At 35.4% G+C, this 15049-nt stretch overlaps 1 protein-coding gene across 4 annotated transcripts in view; it reads left to right on the top strand.

The window, feature by feature from the left end:
- The window catches only part of HEATR1 (HEAT repeat containing 1), a 45138-nt gene that overhangs the window by 4476 nt on the left and 25613 nt on the right, over positions 1 to 15049 (top strand). For all 4 annotated transcript variants that reach the window (XM_079106882.1, XM_079106881.1, XM_079106883.1 and 1 more), the window contains 16 exons: positions 669 to 770; positions 1171 to 1311; positions 2406 to 2617; positions 2761 to 2894; positions 4195 to 4297; positions 5248 to 5358; positions 6066 to 6183; positions 7222 to 7329; positions 8923 to 9018; positions 9469 to 9557; positions 10144 to 10355; positions 10864 to 10989; positions 11566 to 11753; positions 13241 to 13424; positions 13567 to 13703; positions 14618 to 14810. In XM_079106882.1, coding sequence (XP_078963008.1) covers positions 669 to 770; positions 1171 to 1311; positions 2406 to 2617; positions 2761 to 2894; positions 4195 to 4297; positions 5248 to 5358; positions 6066 to 6183; positions 7222 to 7329; positions 8923 to 9018; positions 9469 to 9557; positions 10144 to 10355; positions 10864 to 10989; positions 11566 to 11753; positions 13241 to 13424; positions 13567 to 13703; positions 14618 to 14810 — 2254 coding nt within the window. The remainder of the gene's footprint in view (positions 1 to 668; positions 771 to 1170; positions 1312 to 2405; positions 2618 to 2760; positions 2895 to 4194; positions 4298 to 5247; positions 5359 to 6065; positions 6184 to 7221; positions 7330 to 8922; positions 9019 to 9468; positions 9558 to 10143; positions 10356 to 10863; positions 10990 to 11565; positions 11754 to 13240; positions 13425 to 13566; positions 13704 to 14617; positions 14811 to 15049) is intronic.

Genomic DNA, 15049 nt, shown 5'->3' with positions numbered 1-15049 from the left:
GGAGAATTTAAGAATCTGGATATAAAGCCCTTGAACTAAAGAGTGTCAGAAAGGACAAACTATGGTAAAGCTGCTTGTCCAACTGTTCTTCCCAGGATTCTCTCAAGATCTTTTCCCCTTATCTGCACACATACACCCAGCTGCTCCTTAGGAACTCATATTCAGGTATCCAAACCTCAATCATCCTAAAGACTTCCTCAGATTCTCATTTCATTGATTTATTCAGTGTTTCTGAGCATTCCATACAGAACAGTACAATGCGAGGTGGTGAGAATGATGATGTAAGCTGGCTGGCTTCCTGGTCTGTTTCTGTTATTAGCATTTTTGCAAAGCAGTGATAAACCCACATCACATTAACTCGGAAATCAGATACAACCAGTAGAATTACTAAGAAGCTAGAGAATCCAAATTGAGATGAGTGCATATCAAAATGTGATATGCACATTTTCCACTGAGTTCTCTGCCTTTATTGTTGGCCTTCTTTTTTTAAATTTCTGGAGTTTGCATAGTTTTATTTATGAATCTCATCAATACAATTAGTTATGAGAAGAGGTTATATTTTGTACTTGTGAACTGTAGCAGTATGAAGACATTATTAGGGTAGGTACTTGAAAATATTCATCAGTTGATGAATAGCGTTAATATCTTATTCTTTCTGTCAATAACAGCAATCAGGGGTGCCCTTAGCTAAGGGCACCTTGATTACCCACTGCTATAAAGATTTGGGATTCATGGATTTCATTTGTAGCCTGGTGACCAAGTCTGTGAAGGTGAGTAGTGTATTGTTTCATGCATGTTTGAGTTCATGAAATGATTGTCTGCTGAGAAAGAAGAAAACATACTAAATAAAGCCTTCCTTAGGAATAATGGAATTTGAAGAAATTTGTTTTGTTAAACAATATGCTGTTTTAGAGCACCTTTTGTCACCAAAGGTGTTTTTCTGCAAGGATAAATCAGTCTGTTCCTTAGTAAATTTTAGGTAACAGTAATTATTTAAACAAAGAAACATTTAAAAATATCAGAAAGATTGTCAGGCATTTGATTCTTTTCCTATTGTGTATTTATTGTTACAAATATAAAAAGTAAAATGTCAGAGTAGGTCAGGAGAGCTGTAAATATTTTTGTGTCTTTGTCTGATCACTTATGTTTGGTTTGTGTGCCTTGTTTCAGGTGTTTGCTGAGTACCCAGGAAGCTCGGCTCAGTTGCGGGTGCTCTTGGCTTTCTATGCTTCCACCATTGTGTCTGCTCTAGTGGCTGCTGAGGACATATCAGACAATGTCATTGCTAAATTATTTCCATATATCCAAAAGGTTAGTCCTGCTGATATGTCAAGTATTTTGTACTTAATGGAACTTAATGGAATTTTCTTGATTTTGAAAATTTCATTTAAGTAAAAATGTTTTTAAATGAACATTTTATTTTGGATAATTGATAAGATTTAATCTTTATGTAAAATATATGGCTTTTTTCAGACCTTAATTAGGTTTTTAAGAATAACTCTTGGGCCAGGTGCTGTGGCACATTCCTGTATTCTCAGTGACTTAGGAGGCTGAGGCAAGAGGATCACAAGTTGGAAGCTAACCATAGTAACTTAGCAAGACTGTCTCAAAATAAAAAAAAATTTAAAAGGGGGTGCTGGGAATGTGGCTCAGTGATAAAGTGCCCCTGGGTTGAATCTCTGATACTAAAAAAAGGGAATAACTATTGGCTCTATATATAGCCTTGCTGCTGTCTCTGAGATCTATAACCTTGGCAGTCTGGAAAGAGACTTTTTTTACTGGAAAGAGAAGAGCAGACAGTCTTCAGGTGCAGATGACACACACCTGTTCTCTTGAGTGCCTTGCTGCTGGCTGTCTTCACAGAACCCTGTAGGGTGCTGGGAGGCACTCCCACCATTGTCCCGATGTTCTTCATCAGATGCTTTTTTACTTCTGTTAATGATGTGATTGAAGTCTCCCTTCCACAGATAGGGGTTTTCAGATAAAAGCAGAGCATGTTAGTTCCTGTCAGGATGTGTAGTGTGTCTTTGAGTTAGAAGATTTCAGAGATCCCTTCTCTCATCCAAGAGATGTATCTCATCCCTGGGTCCACTCAGGAGAAGGTTCAGCAAGTGGATTTTCTACTTGTGAAGAATGGTTGGTTGACTGTCCATTTGTGTTAGATGCTATTAATACCTACCTTGTTACATTGTTTGTAATTTATTTTTTAACACACATGAAACATTAATTATATATATTTGTGGGGTATTATCATGTTTTGATATGTATATATGTGGTGTAATATTTAAATCAGAGTAAACTTATCTCTAACATTAACGTTTATAATTTGTTATGGTAAACATTTTAAGTAGAAGAAAATAACCCCTATGCTTGGTTGTTTTCCTTATATTTTAAAAAATATATAGGGTTTAAAATCATCTTTACCAGATTACAGAGCTGCAACATACATGATAATATGTCAGATCTCTGTGAAAGTGACAATGGAGGATACCTTCGTTAATTCACTGGCATCACAGATGATCAGAACGTTGACTAAGGTTCCCTCCTTGGTCAAGGATGGATTAGGTTGCTTGATTATTCTCCTGCAGAGACAGAAGCCAGAGAGCCTTGGGAAAAAGTATGTATCATTGAACTGACAAATGATGCTAATCGAGGTGAACGAAGTTACTTTGAATAATTTTTGTGAGATGAGCAATTAACTGTTTTTTATATTGCCGCTCGTCTCACTTGTCAACCTCTCATGTTCTTGCTTCTTCAAAGGCCTTTTCCTCACTTGTGTAATGTTCCCAATCTTACTACAATACTTCACGGTTTATCTGAAACACATGACATCAGTCCTCTTCTGCGTTATATGCTTCCCCATCTGGTTGTAGCCATCATTCATCACATTGCAGGTACATAGTTGTATGTCTTGTGTCCAGAGCTTACTTTCTAAAATGTAGAAATGTCTTAATAGGAACCACACCCTGGTTGAGACCTTCAGACCATTTAAAATTCCCACCACCTAATTATTTCTATGCAACTTGTCTTGTTCCTATGTGGGAAATATTTGGGTCAGGAGAGATCCTGTAATTACTAAGTTATTTCTGAGAATTCCATCAAATAGTCTCTACATGAAAAGGACTGTGGGGTTATTTTAAAGTATATTTACTGAGTAAACTTTTCTTCAGCTGCCAAAAAAATTTCCTTCTGAAAGTCATTAAAAATATAAGTCCAGCCAGGCATGGTGGCACATACCTGTTAATCCCAGTGGCTTAAGAGGCTGAGACAGGAGTATTGCAAGTTCAAAGCCAGCCTCAACAACTTAGCGAGCCCCTGAGCAACTTAGCAAGACCCTATCTCTAAATAAAAAATAAAAACAAACTGGGGATTTGGCTTAGTGGTTAAAAGCTCCTGGGTTCAATCCTTGGTACCAAAAAAAAAGTCCAAGAAAATCTCATGCATAAAAATCCTAATTATAAAAAACCTAGAAAATTAATTAGAAAGTAATTATGTGCATATTTGTTTTTATCCTTTAAAAAATACAGAAAGAAGGAAGAAATACTTGGTCCTACTGCTGCTTAGAGAGTATTAAGGAAGACTTGAGAATTATGTCAATCTGTTGGACAATAAGATTCGCACAACCAGTTCTTGGTATAAAACTTGCATTTCAGAGAAATGGCAGGAATAAATGAAAATGTGTTCTTCCTATTTCTAATGATGATGAATAATGTGATCCCAGACTTTGAAGCAATATCTAATATCAGATTCATGTTTATAGTGAATCTAGACTAGAAAGTGATAACCTTGGCTTATTAAGGAGGTGTCAAGGTGGAAGTGTAGCCTATTTTCAGAGATAGGTTATTGAGAGTAAGGTACATGCCCAGCTACACTGACTTATAATGTGACCTGTTAGTACTTCTTGTCAACAAGTGTTCTCATGCTTATATCCATAATAAAACAAGTGCAAAAATTATAGTCTTTGTATTCCAGCCCCCCCAACCCCCCAATATGGAGAGTTTCAGATAAAGGACAGAATGAATGGTTTGAGAACTATAAATGGATCATATATCTTCAAAGATATGTATAAAGCTAAATATCAATTTATATATTTTAAAATTGTTCCTAGAAAGACTTTCTGCTATAAGTAAATTTAACCATGTGAGCATGCAAAAGAATTTCTCCTGACTCAATTTTAATTTGTTACATATTAAGGAGAAAAAACTGAAGAGGAGGATGGTCAAATCTACAAAAGACTCTTGGAATCTATACTTACAAAAATATCACTGAAGAACAATGTAGACCACTTGTTAGCTAGGTAAGCTTTTGTTTTTAACATGCTTCTGATTTTCATGCCTGTGACTCAATATTTGTTTCAGCATTGGTTAGCAAGAGCAGAAAAAGCAAAAGTAATTTTTCTGCTTGTCTTTAAAGCTTATAGAAGGAAATGGAAGGTAGTAGTTAAGCTAAATTGAATGCAATTTGTGAGTATTTAAAGATACTACTAAAAAATGGATGGTAATGTCTGAAATAATACACAATTGAAACTCATTTGGGAGTAAGCATGCAGTAAAGCTTATTTCTAGCTAGGCATGATGGTATACATCTGTAGTCCCAGCTGCTTGGGAAGCTGAGGTGGGCAGATCACTTGAGCTCATGAGTTCAAGACCAGCCTGGGCAACACAATGAGGACTTCTCTCAAAAAACAAGCAAAATTATTTCTTCCTTTTCCGTTAAAGGTCTCCCTTTTTTTCTTTTCCTAATTAAAGAGCAGCGTGATAACAGTGACTGTAATTGCAGTACGATGTAGGTTAGAATCCTGCTTCCCCCTTTCCAGTAGAGTAGTAAGTTCTGGAGGTCAGACTTCCTGATTCTATTTTTGCTGTTGTTTGAGATAGCAAACGTTTGAAATGCTGATGTGCATCTTTTGTTCCCTTGCTCAGAGGTCAGGTTGAGAATTAAGTGACAGTGTACATGTGAAGGCTTAGCTTAGGCTCAGGAATGAGAATGAGATTTAAAACTAAAAACCTCAGTCTTTTATTCCAGCATACCAGGACTGAGGGTTGACTTTTGTTGCTATTTATTTGGACCTCAGACAAATTGGAAGATATCGTATGTCTTACCTTTTTTATCAGTAAAATAGGCATTATAATTTCTACCTTGTACAAGTATGTCAGAGATAATATTTGTGAAGCACCTAGATTGTAGGAACGACTGAATCAATAATATCACTCTCCTACCTGTTGCTATTTCTGCTTCCTTTTGCAGCCTTCTTTTTGAAGAGTATATATCATATTGTTCACAGGAGGAAATTGATCCTAATAAAGTGTCTTTGCTTAATGAACAGTTTCTTCCACTCATCAGACTGTTGGAAAGCAAGTAAGCTCTGTGTATGTTTGTGTGCTTTGTTCATGTGTACCTCCTCCTATTCTGTGAATATAAAGTTCACAGGTCACATCTTAACATACAGTAAGTTGTAAAGAGATGGCTTCTTTTTTCTTTTTCATGAAGGTACAAGAATAGGAATTAAATATATTTGAAATACAAAGGGAAATAGGCCATGTATAACCAGAAGAATGAGAAGTTATACTCCATTTATGTATGATGTGTCAAAATGCATTCTACTGTGATGTCTAACTAATAAGAACAAATTTTTTATGCAAAAAAAAGGGGAGAAATAGTTGTATGGGTACTGTGGAGAATAATTTTTTTTATAGAGAGACTATTTTTTGTTCTTGAAGCCATAAGAATACTAAATGTGATCATTCTTGGTTATTTGTTTTTTGTTTTTTGTTTTTTTCCCAAGTTGTAGATGGATGCAATACCTGTTTTGTTTTTTTTGTTTTTTTTTAAATGTGGCGCTGAGGATCAAACCCAGTGCCTCCCACATGCAGGACAAGCGCTCTACTACTGAGCCACAATCCCAGCCCAGTCATTTGGTTTTATATATACCATTTATCAAATTTAAAGCATCACTTTCGGTCATTTTTAAAATTTCATTTTATTTCTTTCCTTTATACATGTGTGGTGTATGTGGCCAGTAACTTTCTTAAGAATAGTGAATGAACTCCTTGATCTCTTCCCAGGTACCCCAGCACGTTAGATGTTGTATTAGAGGACCACCTGAAAGAAATCACAGGCCTTAGGAAACAGGGACCTTTTCACCAGTTTATCTCTCTTTCTACTGGTGGAGGAAAGTATCAGGTATGTTTTTCTTTTCTAAAGGATTGTGATCTTTAGGAAATAGACATATGGTTGCTTGAAGAGCTGCAGACAAAAGTTCTACTCTCCTTCCAACTTCAGAAATGAGACTACAGTTTGCCTGGTTGTTTGATGTAAGGCTCAGAGGCAGGAGTTGAGTATTGAAGAAAGTACAGTCATTTCAAATAACAGAACACAATGTTTATTTCAGAAAAACAGTTGTTGAGGAATTTCACATATGTTGTTCATTAACAACTACCAGAGGGGCTGAGGTTGTTGCTGAGTGGTAGAGTCCTCACCTAACACATGTGAGGCACTGGGTTTGGTCCTCAGTACCACACAAAAATAAATAAATATAAATAAGAGAAGATGGAGTAAAAAAAGAAAAACAATCATCAGAGGTTGGGGCTCCTTGTCTTCCTCTGAGTCTCTGCTTTAACTGTAGTACCCTGTGGCTCCTGTGACCATTTCAGTTGTGATTAGATCGTGATCATTATAGGACTTCCAGAATCTGGTGCCACTGCCCATTGTTTTTATGCTTGAAATTTGAAAATGGATATAATGAAGAGAATAAGATTGGTTTAGTTTTTCTCTTCCATAATTACACTTTAACGGTATTGCATTTCCAAATCTTAGGTTGATAGGTAGTCTTCCTTCTTAGTCTGATTATATAAATTAACTAAATTGTTATTAATTTGAGTCTCAGATTTGTATTTCACTAATTTATTTTGTGGTTAATTTCGGTGCTATTCACTTGGAAATAGGTATCTATAAAAAGGGCAGAGTTACTTCATAGAATTTCTTCCCTAAATTGAACCTACTCATACACACAGGCACACACAAAATCACACCATTAGCAATACGGATGTTTTCATCTCTTGTGATTCACCATGTTCTGGAGACGGTTTTACTTTGCTTTTTGGTTTTTGTAGTTTTAGATGGGTGTTATTAAATATGTTGTGCAGTTTGGAATGTTTTTATTATTGGTCATATGCTGCTCAGATTAAGTGAAATCATTTGATACTTTTGTTGAACCTATAGATTTTAGAAGATTCTGATACTTCTTTGATGCTCAGTCTGAATCATCCACTTGCTCCTGTGCGACTCCTGGCTGTTAATCATCTGAAAAATGTCATGAGAACATCAAAGGTTATGTATCAGATAATTTTCAATTGTGATTTCTTTTTCCTTCTGATGAGCAGAATAATTTTAGAATAAGAAATTGAAGTTATTGTTAAGAATTGATATTGCATAATTGTAGAAATGACTTAATTTTATTTTATAGTTTTTTGATATTTGCAGTGTCAGTTTTTAACTTTTTTTTGAACCCAGGGTGTTGTGCTTGTGAGGCAAGCACTCTACCAACTGAGCTATATCCCCAGCTCTGTTTTGTATTTTCGTTTTATGCATTTTTAAAAGTTTACTCTTAATTTTAAAATTGATATAAATAATTTAAAGGAACTTTAGGATCTGCAAAAATGTTTTTTAAAGGTGGTTGATTTAATACTGAAGTTTTGAGAAGTGTTGCTTGTTTTGATACATTTTTAGTCTGGCATTAATTACGTTTCTATCACAAATTGCTTATAGGTTTATCTTACTGGTTTGGTAGATAATTAAACTCACTGAATCCTGGTGTTTGTTGTGATTGGAAGATTTGGGTTTCTAGAATAAAAGAGATTTCTGAAATTTTCCTGGAACTTTCCTCCTCCTTCCTTCTTTTAATCTTTCTCCCCAGTTCTGTGGATTTGGTTAGTATTCACTGAAGAACAGTGTATACATTCAGTTTATGGGATTGAGTGTTATAATTACAGGTAATGTCTTTCCTTACCTGTCATATTTTGTTTTTCCTTCTCCATCAATGACAGGACATAACATTCTATTCTAGAATTCCAGATTGAGATATATGGCTCGTTATTAGGTCTTGAAGAAACTTTTGGTGGCATTTGGCAAATAAAAATTTTGTGAATTCTAAGGATTTTATTTTGTCTTCTAACAGAGTAACCTATATTTTTAATAAAATTACTTGTTTTTTCCTTTGTGTACTGCTAGGAATATATTCAGGTTGATTGGTGGTCTTTTGACTGTTGTTGTTACTATGAATGTGTCTACCTAGTTTGTTTCTGTTTCATTGCAATTCAGAAAAAAACACAATATCTAATTCTGCCAGACTGGCTTTGCAGTACATTTCCTTATCCTTGTAAACCTAGATAATAGTTGTAGCTAACTTTGAACAGTACTTATTATGTGTAAAGCTCTGTGCTGAGTACTGGTGTCTGTTTTTAAGCCTCTAAGAACCCTTTGAGTTAGCTGTTCTTAATGGAGTCCTGTTTCACAGAAAACAGTGAGGCTTAGAGGTAGGGAACTTGCTGAGGGTCTCATACCTAGTGGACATGAGAGCTTGGATGTAAACCTGGACATTCTTGCTCTTTATTTAGTCTATTTATTTTAATATCTGGGCTCTCTTTAACAAGATCAAGTCCTTACTAAAAAAGTTGTATTTGGATTATAAATGTAATCCAGTTCCTCAGTGGAAACTGGAAGAAATTTTTACCAGTTACTGCTCTCATAAAGCCCATGACAGATTGCCTCCTTCCCATGTGTTTGACTTTTTTTCTCCAGTGCCTGGGCTTGTGTTTCCTGATGGGGACTCTGGAGTGCTTTTCACAAAACTGTGCTTCCTTTCTGGCTGGTCTTGTGAGGTTTATAGCAACGGCTGAATTTGTTTGTTTCTCTCTTGCTCAGGAAGGCATCGATGAGTCTTTCATAAAAGAAGCTATTCTAACACGATTAGGTGATGATAACATAGATGTTGTTTTGTCGGCTCTGAATGCTTTTGAGGTGAGTAAATTTGTAGGCGTATACATTTTGTAAATATTTTATTGTTCTTTTCACATGATTCTCTGCTGTAGGCAGGAATGTATTTGGAAATTATTCTTCCATTGAAAATTTGTTCATTTGTGAGCCCAGACTTAAGTCTTCATTAGGGGAAGCTCAAAGGAGTAATCAGACTTCACAATTTGACATATAAGGAAATTCTTCAAAAAGGAAAAATGCTTCGTAAATTTTCATATTGCTTTTAATATGTTTTTATCAATAGCAGTACCTTGGGATCATGGAAAATTGGGTCTTGAGTGCTACTTTTGAGAAATTGCTCTCATAAACTTTGAAGTTACACTGGGATTGTTAGAGGAAAATTCTCTATAATTCATTATTTTTTAAAGTTCATTATAGAAACACCATACATATTTGAGGAAAGTAAATATTTACTCTTGGGTTTTTTCCCTTTAGATTTTCCAGCAACACTTTAGTGCAGAAGTGACTGTTTCAAATCTTCTAAATCTCTTTCAAAGAGCAGAACTTTCAAAGAATAGCAAGTGGTATGTGTTCATTTCTCTTCCTTTCTCTTTATGCTCTTTTGAATGGAGTTCTTGTACCAAGTACACACTGATTTTCTTTCCCTTTTTTTTTTTTTTTTTTTGTAAGTACTTATAATTTAGTTATGTGGCCTTAGTTAATTTTTTTGAATGCATGGGTGAATCTCTGGTAAGTAGAGGAGTTGAGACATCCAATTTGATGAATAATTGATCTGTTGATTTAAAAAAATCAACAAAGCTACATTAGATAATTTATAAAAATGTTTTTGTATATAAAAGATAACTCCTGGGCTGGGGCAGTGGCTCAGTGGTAGAGCACTTGCCTGGCATGTGTGGGGTGCTGGGTTCAATCCTCAGCACCACATAAATAAAGGTATTGTGTCCATCTACAACTAAAACAATACTTTTTTTTTTTTTTTTTAAGAAAGGTAACTCCTTTGTTAGCATGGATTTTAAGAGACATGTCTCTAAATAATACTTTTGGTAAGGAGACCAGGATGTTGTCAGCTGAGCTATGACAACAAAATGATTGATTTTTGCTGAAATCTCTAATGTGTCTCTCAAGAAAACATGCGCATGTATCTCTTAGGTACAGGGCCCTGGAGATAGCAGCAGATGTACTAATCAGAGAAGAGATACTAAATGGAAATGATCAGTTGTCAAATCAGGTGGTTGTGCATTTGCTGCCTTTCATGGTCGTCACTGATGATGACATGGGATCTGCTGAGATGAGAATTGCTGTGTATTTATCAAAATCAGGAATTTGTTCTCTGCATCCTCTATTAAGAGGCTGGAAAGAAGGTAAGAAACTCCACTGGGTTTTAGATGAAAGCAAACAGATAACGCTTTAAAGGGTAAGTAAATTTAAAACTGGCTGTATTTACTATTTGAATAAATTGTGTTTATTTTACATCAGCATGATTAAAAAAAATTGTTTTTTTGCTAAGATGAAAAATATACAGTAAAAAGGAAGTTGGACGGGGAACAGTGGTGCAGCCCTGTAATTCCAGTGGCTCAGGAGGCTGAGGCAGAAGGATAGTGAGTTCAAAGCCAATCTTCAGCACTTAGTGAGGCTGTGTCTCTAAATAAAATATAAAAAAGGACTAGGGATATGGACAATCCTGGTACCACCAAAAAAAAAGAACAAGAATAGGAAGTAGATTCAGACATTCAGAACTGGATAAGAAGGAAAATAAAAACCAAACCTTTGAAGAGCAATACTGGAATTTTTACCTAAATTCCTTACTTTATACAATTCTTTATGTGAGTGTTGGTGGCATACGTGCACTCTATTCGTAATTTTTTACAGCTCTTGAAAATGTAATTAAAAGCACAAAGTCGGGAAAACTGATTGGTATAGCAAATCAGAAGATGATTCAGGTGTTGGCTGGCAATATAAATTCAGGAGACCCTTCTTCAATGTTGAAAATGGTAGGTGTCTTGTGATGTTCACCCCACTTTCCTTCTTGTTCTCTTGTTGGACTCTCAGCTTCTGTTTTTCTAGATTCTTCTTTCTTATTTATTTGCATGCTTGAGTATTATTGATTACCTTACTTTAAACAAGTTCCATGTTCAGATAGATACTCTGCAGAATGTTTGAGAGCCTTGGTGTTTATCTTTCTTTTCACTGTAGTTCAGTATTGGACTCATGAGAATAATATGTTCTTTTTCACCTTCATTTTTTCCCTCTCATTCTCATTTAAAAGTCTTTTTTATTAAAATAACAAAGTAGAAAATTATTTGCCTTAATGATTAAAGCTTTGTAAAGTTAATAGCTGTGCGATTTAAACACATGAAACCATTCGCAAGTGCAATTATGTTCATTGTAATTTGAGAATATTTATTTTTATAAGTACTTAGAAATCAGTGCTTATTATATTTTTAGAAGCTTTATATTTGTCACTTTACTTTATGTGTTAAACACAATACTTCAATAGACTTGAGATAGAAGAAACTGTCTTATGAAAGTTAAGAGCTACCAGTAATAGAATGTGTTTCTTTTTCAAGGTAGAAGATTTAATAAATGCTGGTGAAAAGGAGACCTATAGCCTGAAGCAGAAAGTGACATTTCATGTGATTGTGTCTGTGCTTGTCTCTTGCTGTTCATCTGTAAAAGAAACTCACTTTCCATTTGCAATAAGAGTCTTCGGTTTATTGCAGAAAAAAATAAAGAAGCTGGAAAGTGTCATTACTGCAGTGGTAAGGAGTATAGTCTGCAGAAAGCTGAATATTGAGGAAAGTGATAACCTGACCTGTTAATCACAGCAAAACTAAAACTCAGAGGCTGAGATGTCGTGTTTGGATGCTAGGTGGGAGAAACGTGAAGCAGCCTTAGGTAGTGGTAGGGTGCTGAATTAGGTGCTCCCATGCTTTTGCAGAAAATTTAATTGAGTTGTAGAGTTGCAAGGTTTTATATCTGATGTTTGACTCTTCTCTTTATTATCTTTATTGGGTAGTTATCTAAGTTACATTTAACTATCTCTAGTGATGAAGAATTCACTTTGTGTATTAGTACTTGAATAAAACATTATTTAATTCTAGTATTTACTAAAATGAGATCCTGTATATTTTTAAAAATTTAATATTCTTTTAGACAGAGATCTTTCCAGCCTTCTGTTGTCTTTGGCAATATTATAAGGGATGTGTTTCAACTGTTCTACCTAGTACTACATCTGGAGATAGTGAGGTTTTTTCATATCTGCCCTGCATAATAGTATTTTGTTTTTATTTTTCCTCCACACTTCAAAGGAATCCGTAATACCAGATTTGCTAAATGAGTTACATCTTTATCATATTTACTTACACTTTCAGGATGTTATGAATTCTGATTATAGCCATTGTTAGCTAAGTTTTGAAAACTTTAAAAGAGTGAATCTTCATATTTTTTGAAGTGTTTCCTGTGAGCTCTTAATATCCGGCACCTTTTTCTTTTGTGAAGTGTGATAACTGGAATTGTACTTCTTAGTGTTAAAAGTGTGTGCCAATTGTTTTATATGTAAGTAGACTACATTGCTTCATTTTTAAATACCCTTTCTGAGCATATTTGCAGCTATAGCAGCACATTGAGCCAGTCAGAGCCCTCACAAAAGACATGATCTTATGAAACTGACCTTAGATTCTTTTCCTTTGGCAATTGTATCATACCCTCTTCAGTTGAGCATGTGAAATGAGAGAATTTTCTTTGAAGATCTCTTAGAAATACCATTCTTGGGCTGGGGTTGTGGCTCAGTGGTAGAGCGCTTGCCTAGCACGTGTGTGACACTGGGATCAATCCTCAGCACCAAGTGAAAATAATAAAGGTATTGTGTCCACCTACAATTTAAAAAAAATTAAGAGAAAAAGAAATGCAATTTTTTTTTTCTGTTTAGAAACATGCCTAAATGGTCCCTACCCCTTATTTGATAAGATTAATATGAGTAAAGTTTGTTTTTTAGAGATAGCTTTTTAAGGTAAAACATAGATAAAAATGAAGCAATGTTTAATCTATATTTTTTTCTTATGAATAGTAATGATTAGATCTCTCAAAATCTGTAAGAAAGTTATTCATCCTTCCCACCAGAATGCACATAGACAAAACTTTGCATTCTACCCAAACGAGTGCATACATCTGTTACGGTCCACCCACATAACCCATGTTCAAAACCTCTTTAAGCAGGTACTAGCTTTTGTTTCCTTTAACATTTCAGGAAATCCCCTCAGAGTGGCACCCAGAACTGATGTTAGACAAAGGTTTACCAGAGGAGCTGTGGGTACATTACATAGAACAGCTCCACAGTGCCCAGAGGGTTGCAGTGGAGGACTCAGTTTTACTTATATTTTCCCTGAAGAATTTTATTTATGCACTGAAGGCTCCTAAGTCTTTTCCTAAAGGTAAGATGCAAGTTGTGAATCTTTTAAATGTGTTAGTCTCCAAAACTGAATTCTTGACTCTGTTATTCTCTGTCTTGACTGAATATTTCCTGCAGCGTGTTTTCGTACGTTATACATCGCTTCTTTTCCCTTGTCCCTGTAGATGATACGTGGTGGAATCCTGAGTGCCTGGAAGAAGATGGCAGACATTACCTGCACTTGCTCACTGGGCTCTTCGAGGTGATCCTTGGGGGTGCCGATGCCGTTCATTTCAGGGTTCTGATGAAACTTCTCATGAAGGTACATGCGTGGCGCACCACTTTCAGACATTCTTCCCTTTAAGATGACATCGTAGGGGGCCAGGACTGTAACTCAGTGGCAGAGCACTTGCCTAGCACATGAGGCACTGGATTCGTTCCTTAGCACCACATAAATATAAATGAATGAAATAAAGTCATTCTGTCTGTCTACCTACAACTATGAAAAAAGAAAATTTTAAGTAAAAAAGATATCGTAGGTTATTTTTGTTTTGACAGATTATAATAAAAATGAAAGTTCTCTTTAGCCAGTGAAGAGTATGTAATAATAAACACAGGCCCTGTGAAGCAGAGTAATCATGACACCAACAGCATGCTGAACAGAGATTGATATGGCTGCACCCCTGCCATTGTGTTAGGCCCGTAATCAAGTTTGAGAATCACAGCAGCCCAGTCTGTTTGATTTTTAAATGCTGTTTACAAATGAGAAAACTGATGTTCAGAAAGGTTGTTCTGTGTACACAGAGTCACTCAGGAAATTCATGGTGGGCACTAGTTACCTCCATGTTACCGGTAATTGTTTCTTATTCTCATCTCACTTGTTCTCTCCACAGCGTTTTTGTTTTTGTTTGTTTGTTTTGTTTTGTTTTTTTGCTGTGCTGGGGATCAAACCCAGGGCCCTGTGCTTGCAAGACAAGCACTTTACCAACTGAGCTACCTTCCCAGCCCTCTCCACAACGTATGACATAATTAGCATTGCTCATCTTCTAGGTCTCTTGATGAAGCTTCCCAGACACCACTCTTACTTAGTTTTTATTTAGTGTCATCTTTTTTAAGTATTTTCAATTTAAGTGATATTAAACTATTTGTGTTTTATAATTGCACATTAATGATAACAGGATTTGTAACCAACTTGTTTGAGCAAGAGTTAAACTTCACTTTGTTTCTTTCAAATAGGTACATCTAGAAGATATTTTTCAGTTATTCAAGTTTCTTTCTGTTTTATGGACGTATGGTTCTAGCCTTTCAAATCCACTTAACTATAGTGTGAAGTCAGTCCTGCAGACTCAGGCTCTTTATGTAGGCTGTGCACTGCTCTCCTCTCAGAAGATCCAGTGTAAACAGCAGCTGGCATCCATGTCGTCCCCAGGTATTGAAAGTAGTCTTGATATGTTCTGTCATGTCTGACTGTTAATGCTTTCTCTAAATGTGGTTTATGTAGTTTGGAAAATTATAACTTTAAAAAAAAAAAACTATATATATATAAATTTTTTGATTCTAAGTATTGCATTTAATGTATGAATGCCACTTGCAGAATTTCACTTAACACAAAAAGTGATTGAATAATAAAATGACAACAGAATATGCATGAGTTCTTAATATACAACT

The sequence above is a fragment of the Sciurus vulgaris genome, assembly GCF_902686455.1.
Source record: "Sciurus vulgaris genome assembly, chromosome: 12".
NCBI classification, from domain to species: Eukaryota; Metazoa; Chordata; class Mammalia; order Rodentia; family Sciuridae; genus Sciurus; species Sciurus vulgaris.
The sequence above is the reverse complement of the archived record's forward strand: the minus strand, read 5'-3'. Positions and strand labels throughout refer to the sequence as shown.